This window comes from Fragaria vesca, linkage group LG6, assembly GCF_000184155.1.
Source record: "Fragaria vesca subsp. vesca linkage group LG6, FraVesHawaii_1.0, whole genome shotgun sequence".
NCBI classification, from domain to species: domain Eukaryota; kingdom Viridiplantae; phylum Streptophyta; class Magnoliopsida; order Rosales; family Rosaceae; genus Fragaria; species Fragaria vesca.
This window is the reverse complement of record NC_020496.1, coordinates 27,799,630-27,811,016: the sequence shown is the minus strand read 5'-3', so window position 1 is coordinate 27,811,016 and position 11,387 is coordinate 27,799,630. Positions and strand designations below refer to the sequence as shown.

The 11,387-nt window shown below is 37.4% G+C and overlaps 2 protein-coding genes across 2 annotated transcripts in view; one reads left to right on the top strand and one right to left on the bottom strand.

Annotated features, from left to right (window-relative positions):
- Window positions 1–3,709, top strand: part of LOC101303919 — a 5,937-nt gene extending 2,228 nt beyond the window's left edge. The window contains exon 5 of the mRNA XM_004303887.1: window positions 982–3,709. Coding sequence (XP_004303935.1) covers window positions 982–3,056 — 2,075 coding nt within the window. The 3' untranslated portion in view covers window positions 3,057–3,709. The remainder of the gene's footprint in view (window positions 1–981) is intronic.
- A 437-nt stretch (window positions 3,710–4,146) lies between these two features.
- On the bottom strand, window positions 4,147–10,863 carry LOC101309077 (UPF0586 protein C9orf41 homolog). The gene is made up of 18 exons (XM_004305840.1): window positions 10,736–10,863; window positions 9,898–9,970; window positions 9,455–9,498; window positions 9,038–9,080; window positions 8,639–8,848; window positions 8,387–8,503; window positions 7,349–7,420; window positions 7,106–7,150; window positions 6,943–7,022; window positions 6,706–6,770; window positions 6,560–6,626; window positions 6,319–6,432; window positions 5,254–5,327; window positions 4,933–5,030; window positions 4,795–4,854; window positions 4,642–4,710; window positions 4,501–4,554; window positions 4,147–4,363 (listed from the first exon to the last, which is right to left on the bottom strand). The coding sequence occupies exons 1-18, from the start codon at window positions 10,861–10,863 to the stop codon at window positions 4,295–4,297; spliced, it is 1,482 nt and encodes a 493-aa protein (XP_004305888.1). The 3' UTR covers window positions 4,147–4,294.
- Between the last annotated feature and the right edge of the window lie 524 nt (window positions 10,864–11,387).

Here is an 11,387-nt window from a genome sequence, read left to right as displayed (position 1 = left end):
ATATATATCAGGGCCCTTCCATTGAGGGATCCCTATTTTTGACTATTTCTAGGGATAGGGCATTACACCAACTTCCCCATAAAATTTTTGAATCTACACCGTTCAATTCATTAGGTTATATGAGTAGATCACTTATACAAATTTTTAGATAATTTGGTGATCGTTAAGCTATTCAAAACTTTGATTTATTTTTAATTATCTTAAACGGTCCAGGTTTGATATAAAATGTGCAACTTTTTGTTTTAATCTCAGCCGTCCAAGCTCATTAAATGACAGATCCAATGGTGTGGCCCTGTCCATATAAATAGTCAAAAATATGGATCCCTCGATAGAAGGGCCCTGTATATATATTTATATAAGGATGTAGTAGCAGTTTGTGTTAATGTGATATTGTACTAGCTTGTATTGAATTCTCAGTTGCACAGGCATTTAAGTCATTTTAGTAGGAAGGAAAAAATAACTTCCAACTTTCCCTCCCTGAAATTGCAAATTATTGTCATGTCATGTGTTTTAACCACACTTTTCATTCGGTAGTTGTGGTTAGTTTTAAATTGTAATCTATGACTTACGTGGTGCCATCTTCTGGATGATGGCACTTGATGCATGCATGAATTGGAGAGCTTTTATACTATTTATGTGAGGCTTGAGTCGCTTGCTTTATACTATGTTTGCTTTCTAGATATGGATCTGGGTTTAGGTGTCCTTTCCCATGATTAAATATACACGATTGACTGGATCTGTTGGTTCTTGTTTTCATTATAGAATACCTGAAGTAAATTGGGTGAAAAATAGCAAAAAGTTAGATTGTAGTCATTAATCCATGGAAAGGTTGACATACAACCTTCTCCCTTTTCTCCCCATCCTAAATTAATCACATCTTTGATGCCTAGTGAGGTGCTTGAGTTCTAGCATTCCCAAACCAATTTTATATATTACTGTAGCTTCTATTATTACTTTAATTTAACGGCAAGTTCTCTTCAGGTTCATCTGCTACTGACTGGGCCCAAGATGGAGATTTCGGTAGCTGGTTGGACCAGCAGATGTTTGATACAGATAATTCTCTGGACGGAAAAAGATGGTCATCACAGCCACAATCTTCCGCTCGATTTCCAGAATCAAAACCTTTGCACAGAACATCCTCATACCCTGAGCAGCCCCCTCCTGTCCTACAGCACTACAACAGTGAACCAATTATAGTTCCCAAATCAGCTTTCACATCATTCCCTCCCCCTGGAAATAGGTCCCAGGGGGGATCACCACAGCATCTGAGTCTTTCTACTCTATCTGGTGCTTCCCAGTCGCCTTTTTCTTCACCAAGTCTTTCTTTATCTAACTCTAATCTTCATCTGGCTGGTGGTTTACCTCATGGGTTGCATTATGGAGCGAACATGCCTCAGTTCACAAACCCTGCCCTTTCTTTCAATAGCAGGTCACAAAATAATTGGGTCAACCATGCTGGAGTATTGCATGGGGATCATTCCAACCTCTTGAACAATATATTGCAGCAACAGCTACCTCATCAAAATGGACTTTTGTCCGCACAGTTACTATCAGCTCAGCAGCAGCTACAACAGCAGAGATTGCACCGACCGGTCCCGCCATCTTTGGCCCATTTTGCAGCAATGCAGTCTCAACTATATAATACCCATCCTTCGCCCTCACACAAGCCAATGCACGGATTGCCTGACATAAGAGAGCATAGACCTAAACATAGAGGTAAACACAATCGGTTTTCTCAAGGCTCTGATACTGGTAGTCAGAAAAGTGAGAGTGGGTTTATCCAGTTCAGGTCTAAGCATATGACATCCGAAGAGATAGAGAGTATTCTTAAAATGCAACATGCTGCAACACATAGCAACGACCCCTACATAGATGATTATTACCACCAGGCAAGTCTTTCCAAGAAAGCTGCTGGGTCGAGGTCAAAAAACTCTTTCTGCCCATCTCATCTGAGGGAGTTCTCTTCCAGAGGTCGTAATAGTAGTGATCAGCATTCTCATTCTTCTGTTGATTCTCTTGGGAGGATTCCTCTCTCATCCATCCGTAGGCCACGTCCTCTCCTTGAAGTTGATCCCCCTCCTGGTGAAGGCAATTCTGAACATGCCTCTGAGAAGCCTTTGGAACAGGAACCAATGCTTGCTGCTAGGATAACCATTGAAGATGGCCTTTGTCTCCTTCTTGATGTTGATGATATTGATCGACTTATACAATGCGGTCAGCCCCAAGACGGTGGAGTTCAACTTCGGCGAAGGCGGCAAATGCTGCTGGAAGGGTTGGCGGCGTCACTTCAGCTTGTAGATCCACTTGGGAAAGGCAGTCATGCAGTTGGGTTGTCCCCAAAGGATGACCTTGTGTTCCTAAGGTTGGTTGCTCTTCCTAAAGGCCGAAAGCTCCTTACTAGGTTTATCCAGCTTCTTTTCCATGGTAGTGAGCTTGCCCGAATTGTCTGCATGACTGTATTCCGGCACTTAAGATTTTTGTTTGGAGGTCTTCCATCTGATCCTGCAGCTGCTGATACAACTACCAGTCTTGCAAAAACGGTTTCTGCATGTATAAGTGGTATGGATCTTCGTGCTCTAAGTGCCTGCCTTGTTGCAGTCGTTTGTTCATCAGAGCAGCCACCTCTTCGTCCCCTTGGAAGCCCTGCTGGAGATGGGGCCACTATTATATTGAAATCTGTTCTTGAAAGGGCAACTGTACTCTTAACTGATCCTCATGCTGTTGGAAACTGTAGTGTTTCTAATCGTGCCCTCTGGCAGGCTTCCTTCGATGAATTCTTTGGTCTTCTTACCAAATATTGTTTGAGTAAATATGAAACTATCCTGCAGTCAATATTTACGCAGACCCAGCAAAGTTCAGAAGTTATTGGTTCAGAGGCCACCAAGGCAATACACCGGGAAATGCCTGTGGAGCTTCTACGTGCCAGTCTTCCTCACACTAATGAGAACCAACGCAAGCTTTTGTCAGATTTTGCTCATCGTTCCATGCCCATTTCTGGTCTTAATGCTCATGGTGGCAGTGGGGGTCAAATGAACTCTGAATCAGTAAGGGGATAGAGGAATACTTCTCGAGGTTTTTCTGGAAGGTGTCTTTTAGAAACATAATTGGTTGATGGTGATTTGATGCATATCAGGGTAATGTGAGTCTGCTTAAAGTGGAAGGGGTGTGCAACTTGGGGAGTGAAAGGATACTGCTCCCAATCGAAGTAATTTTATAAAGCTTCGCTTTTATTTGTTCTTTAACTTTTTACTGTTCTAAAAATTAAGTACACATGTGATGCTCATCTTGATGAATTCGCAGTCGTGCCTAAATGTGTAATATGATGGGAAGGGGAGTTTGAGTCTGGAAGTTGGTTCTTCTGGGAGCTTTATTTTGGTGCTCTGTGTTGAACTGGAAGCATAGGGATAGAATGTACAGGGTAGTCTTACAGAACCTTCAGAACTCCACTTGTTCCTGGTCATTTTCTGATGTTTAAAAATTCAGTTATGTAAGATAAAGGGTTTTTATCTCATCTCTTTTTCCTTTTCTTTTACTTCTCCTCTCTGGCAGTTCTAGTTTACACGAGGGGTGCTTGCTGGTTCTTCATCGTGCATTGTCCTCCTCGTATTCTTACTCACGTGCAGATGTATGATGTAGCGTGTGTCTTCTGTATGTACTTTGCCATCTGGTTCTTTTTCATATGCGATTCTTTGCCTGCTTCTCTGCTTTATTCTTAGTATGATAATTAACTGCAAACCCTACTTCGTTGTCTAATGAAGCAGAGAACCTGAGATTTGTTCGACCTAAAATTGCTACCCTACATACCTTCATATTTCCCACCATATGCACTCATGCCATCTACCCAGGCTTAAACATGTTTCCCTAGCTGAAAATTTGTTATAAACTTACAAGATTACTGTTCCTCAGTTGCAATAAGGATTGTATGTACCTATGTATTATGTTCAGGGCTGGCCGTCGGCTTATGGCCTCCAATATAACGAGTTACGATTTACGAGTGCGAGGATCTTTTTGTTGTTTTTCATTCAAACGGAAGCCTTTTGGAAATGAAACATTTGTCGGAAACAGAAAATAAAATGATTAACTATCACTTATTTAATTTTTTTTTTTATATGCATTATAAGATTTCAAGTAAATTCTTTGCCTTGAGTTCACGAAGTGTCGAGGCCATTCCTCATTTCGTTATTTCTTTGTTTTGCACAAAGACGCAAAGGTCATTGTCTAAAAAAAAAATCAGTTAACACCTTAACTTGTTTGATGTTATAAAAAAAATAAAAGATAAAAAAAGGCCAATCAGTTAAGGAGTGATGTGTGCCATTGTCGTTGATTTCTTTCTCATTGTCCAAAAAGCAGCATAGTATCGGTTCTGCAACGAAGAAATAACCTTAAAATGAATAAGGATGAATAATGCATCAAAGCTATTAAATTGACAGTAATGAATAAAGCAAAACGTTTTGGAAAACAAATATATAGGGAAGAGCTTCAGTACATGGGGATAATTACCTGCATCATTGACTTGGGATTTGTAGTGTAGGTTGTCTCAATGGTCGTTTCCTTCTGCAGTTGATGAACAAGTAATCAATACATACATGTATAGATGTCCCTATACATATGATAAAGATAAAATAATGAAAATGAGATTACCTCTATATGAAATCCATAGTGCAAAGCCACCCTCTTAACATCCTCCAAACTCAGTTCAATAGACATATCCTAAATAAGAAAGGAAAACAAGTTTAAAGATCTCCATTGGAGCGCGTCAGAACATGAAATGTGCTTTACCAAACGGAAACTTACATCTCCTTGTCCATATACATCTGCAAAGTGATACAATAGGGGACCCAAATTTATCCAAACCTGTTATTAACGCAAGCCATTAATATCGCAATAACATAGGGCAACAAATTCCGAATTCCTAAAGTGTAAAGAGCTTACGCCTCCTTCTTTCAAGATTCTTGATATGATTTCAATGTATTCAACAATGTTGTGCGCCGTATCAATAAAGAAACAGGTGACAACAGCATCCCAAGCACCTGTATAAACCACAAATAATCTCATGAGATATGAAAGAGGGGTTAGTTCATACATGTTCCTGCAGCAGTTGCATGCAAGTATCAACTGTTACAAGGAAGCCCTTGGCTGCAAAGAAAAATAGAGGAGATAAAATACCCATGACATTCAGATTAAATCTCATGAGCATCAAAATATGTATATAAGTACAAAAATAGGACCGCTATGACATGCATATTTGCTTACCTACTTGGCTTGGATCATTATAAACCTCAACAAAGTCCCCCCCACACATAGAAAAGCCTTCAGTAATCCCTGCACTGCTTATATGAAGATCCAAATTAATGGAAAATAGAGCATAAGTGAAACTTTTAGAGGCAAAATAGTATTCAAATTGATAAAACAAGAAAAGAAAAAAAAAGGAAAAAATTCAGTTTACTACCCTGAACTTTAGGTCTAAAATCAGTTTGATACCTCATCTTTTTTTTAATCAGTTTCATACCTAAACTTTCAAAATGACATCAATCTCGACCAAAATGACTAAAATAGCCCTGATTAATCTTTTTACCCTCTCTCTCTCCCTGCCTCCAAATCCACCACATGGCCGGCGCCGGCATCCACCCCTACCACCAGCAATGGGCCCCGGTGGCAGCCCCTCCTCCCTCCCCCGGCAGTCGCCGCTGCCATTCTTAACTCTCAGAGGGCTCTCTCTCTCTCCCTGCCTCCAAATCCACCACATGGCCGGCGCTCGCATCCACCCCTACCACCAGCAATGGGCCCCAGTGGCAGCCCCTCCTCCTCCTCCCCCGGCAGTCGCTGCTGCCATTCTTAACTCTGAGAGGGTAAAAAGATTAACCAGGGCTATTTTAGTCATTTTGGTCGAGATTGATGTCATTTTGAAAGTTTAGGTATGAAACTGATTAAGAAAAAAGATGAGGTATCAAACTGATTTTTGACCTAAAGTTCAGGGTAGTAAAGTGAAATTATCTCAAAAAAAAAAAAAAAAAACATTTCAAGGCATGTTGTTTCATTAGAATAGCGTGTGAGGGATATGTATTAGCTTAGTAACAAAAGTTTATGTTTCTACCAGGGTGCCAAATGATGCCAATTATTGTCATATCTTGCAATAGCAACCATAAAATTTTAGTGTAAATAGCATCCTTTAAGTTTATCCAGTATAAACAATATCTTTGTAGCAATATCAAGGACAGACAAAAGCAGGAATACCAGCATAACTAATGGATATACAACCAGAAAAGTGCTTCTGTAGCACTATTAAAGACAAAAGATCAGGAGTAGCAGCATGAGTACCTAGCGGGATGAATATCCGGTATTGGAATGGGACGAAGTTGGTCATCATCTGAAAGTGAATTACAATTGCTGTGGATCCACGGATATATTGTCCACTCCCCAGCAGTTTGACAACTGATAAACAGATCAGGACCAATTACATCGGAAAGAACGATCTGAAAACTAAGAAACTACTCTCTCTCTCTCTCTCTCTCTCTCTCTCTCGGAAAATGATTTTTGACCAAGAGTAGTGAATTCTTACTCATTGAGAATAAAACTTGAGCATATCATCATGTAGTATGAAAATTCATTTCCCTGGCAAATGAAACCTGCTTATAGGATGAGAAACTGTATGCATCGAGTATAAATATATCAACAGAATTTTTAATAACTGCAATGTATGCACACCTCTAGATGAGATCTCCAAAGCAAGCCGCCCAAGTCCAGCGCCCGGAACTAAACAGGCAGGAGGGCTGTTCACCATAATCTATCATTATTTTCACATTTATAGTAAAATCGAATGAAGGAGAAAAAAATACTTAGACAATATAGAACATTACCCTGTTAATTACTATGGTCAACAGAGGAAGCAACCATGGTAAGACAAAATGAAAGGATAACAGAAAAATGAGAAACCAATTCTACCTTTCCTTAGAGCGATTAACAAATAATGAATCAAGTTCTTCAAGTATAGGCGTGTAGCATTGATCACGTTCTTTTTGACCCTGTATTAGATATGACAACATAGTTATCTAGTAAACCTTGAACTACTCCAGAACGTAGAAATTAAGGATAACTAGACATGTACCTCAGCTGCCCAGTCTCTAACTATGTTCCGTATAATACATCGAACCTGTAGTTGGAGAAGAAAATATAATTTTACTAGATTAACAAAGTTTCAACTATCAAGCAAGAGGATTCACTTTCACTTTTCTAAAATGTCGCAAAAACTGGAAAGGAAGATCTTGTAACTAATTTTTGTTTGTTATATCAATTTTTTCAAACAGTACTCTAGAGCCAGATCTCCAATCCACAATTGAATCAATATTACCTTATCAACATCAACTAATGGAACATGTAATTGTATAGATGGATCCAACCATGTACGAGTTGACGACGATACCTGAATATGCAACATCAAAAAAATTTGTATCAATATCACGCCCAATCCTAAGGTCTAGTTTGGTTAACTGGAATGTTAGAATGGGTAAATTAATCGTTTTTCTTTTCCTTTCTGGGATGGAAAGGAATTAATTGAGAACTCCATATGCTTGGTGATTGGACCTTATCAGGAATTGAGATTAGGAAAGAATTAAATAATTAATAATTAATAAACTCCTGATAATACCGAAATGAATTAAACACATAAAATAACATTCAGACTTTAATCACTTTTCATATTATGTATACGAGGAGTACTGGCATATAAATGAATCTGATAACAACAAACTAAAAAATGATAAAAGAGTTCTGGGTCAAAAAATCCAATACTGAAGATTCTTCAAAACTTCATAATTTCAATTGGGTTCTCCTTCCATATTTCTTTATTTCCTTTTTCTTCACAAGAGTTTCTCTAATCAATGTTATTTCTTCTTCCTTCTTGATTGTGAAACTTCAGCTTCAATATTTGCTTACTTCTCTTGTCCGTATACATCTAAACCCAGAACTAATTTTCAGTTATCTTTTCTACCTAGACCGATATCACCCAGTTAGAAGAGTGATGGAAATTATTGGTATTTACTCTTTTTATTCTAATCCTTCTCTTTCAAAGAGTCGGAAGTGAGGAAAGAGTGTTCATGTTGGGAGATTGGATGTAATACAAGTAATTTTTCATTCCCGTTGGATTAAGGAATTGAATTAAACAATTTAGGTGGTATTTCTAGGGAATTCCATCTGTTTGATGGAATTCGACTCTGGCCAACTAATTTATTTCATTTTCCTTTCCTCACTAGTGACTTAAATGCTACAATTCGATAGAATGGAAAAACTATCTATCCTTCCGATCTGATTTTCTGGCAAACAAATGGGGTTATAGAGGAGTTGAAAACAAGTTCAAGATATTAAAGCTCAATCAAAGAGAAATCCTTACATTTCCATTGGAATCGATGGCATTATTTCCGTGACAAATATGTATGTCTTTGGTATATTCCAAGCTTGAAGTGTGACTCCCATTGATGGACCCACCATGACCTTCATGCTTATCCTCCTGCAGTAACCCATATATGTCAAATTTTTAATTAAGAAGTAAAGAGACACCTTGACGAAACTAACCATACATTTGGTTATCACCTTATGAAACATAATAATCACAGAAGTGATGCAGAGATCTTTTGGTACTCACCCCTATAGGTAAATTGCAATTGCATACTGTGTTGCTCCTTTCCACCACATAGGCTTCAGCCGCTTGAACAGATTTGGAGACATGAGTATTCGTGGAGGTTAATTGAGAAGATTTTGAAACTCTAGAAACATCATGATTAGTTGAGATGTTTTCAGGTAGGCCATCATAATCATCTACATCCTGGCTCAAATCAAGTGGGGGTTGAAATGCCTGCAACATAATACAATTTGGCATAACAAAACAAGTCAAGATCCCTTAATAATCTTGATTGGGGGTACCAAACACATAATTCAAGTCCTTTGGCATGCCATGATATGTTGCAATATAAAAAAACATGAGAATATCATCAAAATGAATACGTTCAATAGAAAAATAGATACGATGAAAGTTGGAACTAACCTGAAGCATATCGAAAATGAAATATGAATTGGCAGAAATACACCTGCAGAATTAACTGCCAGATCAGTTTTACATCTCCAAATTCTCGTTTTGCCAAATTATTTCAGAATTACCATAGTAAGAGAGTACTTGAAAGTTACGAGCTATAGTTTTGGAATTCTTAGGTTATATATATGAAGCTGGCTGGTTTGGAACACGATGGAACTACATAAGTCTAGAGTATTCTAGTAAACTGTTAATAATTTTCTTCACTAAGCCTTGGGATTCGACATAAAGTTGATTATCTAAAGCGTCCTTTGTCAAATGTTGCAGCATAGCCACTTTGCTGATGCACTCCAGAATATTAAACCATGTACCATACATGTGTCATCTCAATTTTATGAACTCAAAAACTAAGATGAATTAAGGAAAATTTACCGTCTTAGTTTTTCGAACTTAGAATGGTAGTGAGACAGTAGAGCCTGCAATGATGAGAAAGTTGGAAGATGAGTCAGAATATTGAAGAACGAAAAGATGAAGAAAGAAAGATCAATTCATGCATAGTTTCAAACTGTTCTAAGAATGTTAATCTTTTCCAATTTCTTGTTAATATTTTAACAAATATAAAAGCTTTATACTACTGTTTTTAAAGATATTCTGAGTGTCATCGTAGATGACAAAATATATGAGAGATACCGAACTAAGTTTTATTCAAAAGGAAAACTAGAATAAATATGTGAATCCAATATGTCAATTCTATCAAATCAAGTAAAGACTAGACCTTTTCCTTCTTCATTTTTCAGATGAATACAACTACTCCGTTTTAAAGTTAACCTTATATAAAACAGAACTGGTAAGTGTAACCAATGAAAGAAGGGTACCTTATGGGGAGGTGGAAGCATTTTAAAAGATCTTTCATATCTTCTCACATCCTCTTCTGCAGCCTCCGGATAGCTATATACAAAAAAATACAAATATCACCAAATTAAAAAGAAAGGAAATAATTTTATAAAAACTGCAGTATAGTATTTGACATATATTTGCAAACTGATGAAATCGATCATACATCATCAATGAAAAAGCTCGAAATCTTCCCAAAAATCACCGAATTAACAAGAAAAGGGAACACTTGACGATGAGACACATTTATTGAAGCTACAGTACAGTAACCGTTATGCATTTAGCAACTGACGAAATAGGCTATACAGTCATACTTATTCATCATCAATAAAAATAAAAAATAAAAAATAAAAAATAAAAATAAAAAAAAGCTTGAAATCTTTATTATTCATCAAGATTCAAAATGAGAAACATTATTCAAACTACAAGGCGGAAATTGATAAGGAATAGGTTATATACATCATCACAACGCTCGAAAAATCATCACGAAACACCAGCATTACAGAATGAAAGAGACAATGCTACCGAAATCATACACACAAAAATAAATATCAAAGCTTCAATATCTACAAAAAGTAAAAAATCACTACAAATAAAAATCAAAGCTTTAATATCTATATAAGTCATTACAATCACAGAAATGCTAAAACCAAGGGAAATGTGAAAGATTTTGAGTCTCCTAGCTCCAATTACCAAAACTAAATCCAATTCCGCTTTCAAATTCATATAGAAACCAGTAAAATCGAAACAATCATCAGAAAATTGAAGCAAAAACCGCTACAGAATTGAGAGAGATAGAGAGGGAGGGAGGAGGAGTACTTGAGGTAGGCGCTGATGATGCGCCGGAGAGATTTGATTTCTAGGGCTTCTTCGTGCCTTGGACGACGTCGTTCTTCGTCGTCGTCGTCGTCTTCTTGGTCTCGTCGGAGAATTAGGCTCTCGTTCATTGGGGCTGACATGCTGCCACTCCTCTCTTCTGTGCTGGACTGGACTCACCTACTCAACTAGTGAGTCAAAATTCTTATATATAGGAAGGCCAAAGCCCAACGGGCTCTGTTCATGAGATTGGATCTGTAAATTTGGCCCAATTTTTGTGCCACGAGCAACCAAGATAAATGATATGAATGATATTCCATATTGTATTTATTAATATTATCTCAATATAAATGTATAAGTATTATGTAATTAATACACAATTAGTGGTTGCAAAGTAGAAGGAAAAAAAATGTTTAGTATTGTTTGGTTTAGTGACATAAGTCTCTCTTTATAAGTAAGAGGTCGTGAATTCGACACACAATAGATTCGTTGTAACATATTAGTTGTTTATTAACTTTATTTGATCTAAAAAAAATAGAAGAAAAAGTGAATCATTTGGATATAAAAAAACTTTCGACAGTGGCTGGAAATCTAGAAAAGGTTTACTAGTGAGAACCAAATAGTACAACGGAGGATGTAACCCCCGAAAAAAAAA

Coding starts and splice junctions, on each gene's coding strand:
- LOC101309077 (XM_004305840.1), bottom strand. CDS start 10,863: ATGAACGAGAGCCTAATTCTCCGACGAGACCAAGAAGACGACGACGAC. Junction 9,499..9,897: donor TGCTTCCACCTCCCCATAAG/GTACCCTTCTTT, acceptor TCATCATTGCAG/GCTCTACTGTCTCACTACCA. Junction 8,504..8,638: donor ATTGCAATTTACCTATAGGG/GTGAGTACCAAA, acceptor GGGTTACTGCAG/GAGGATAAGCATGAAGGTCA.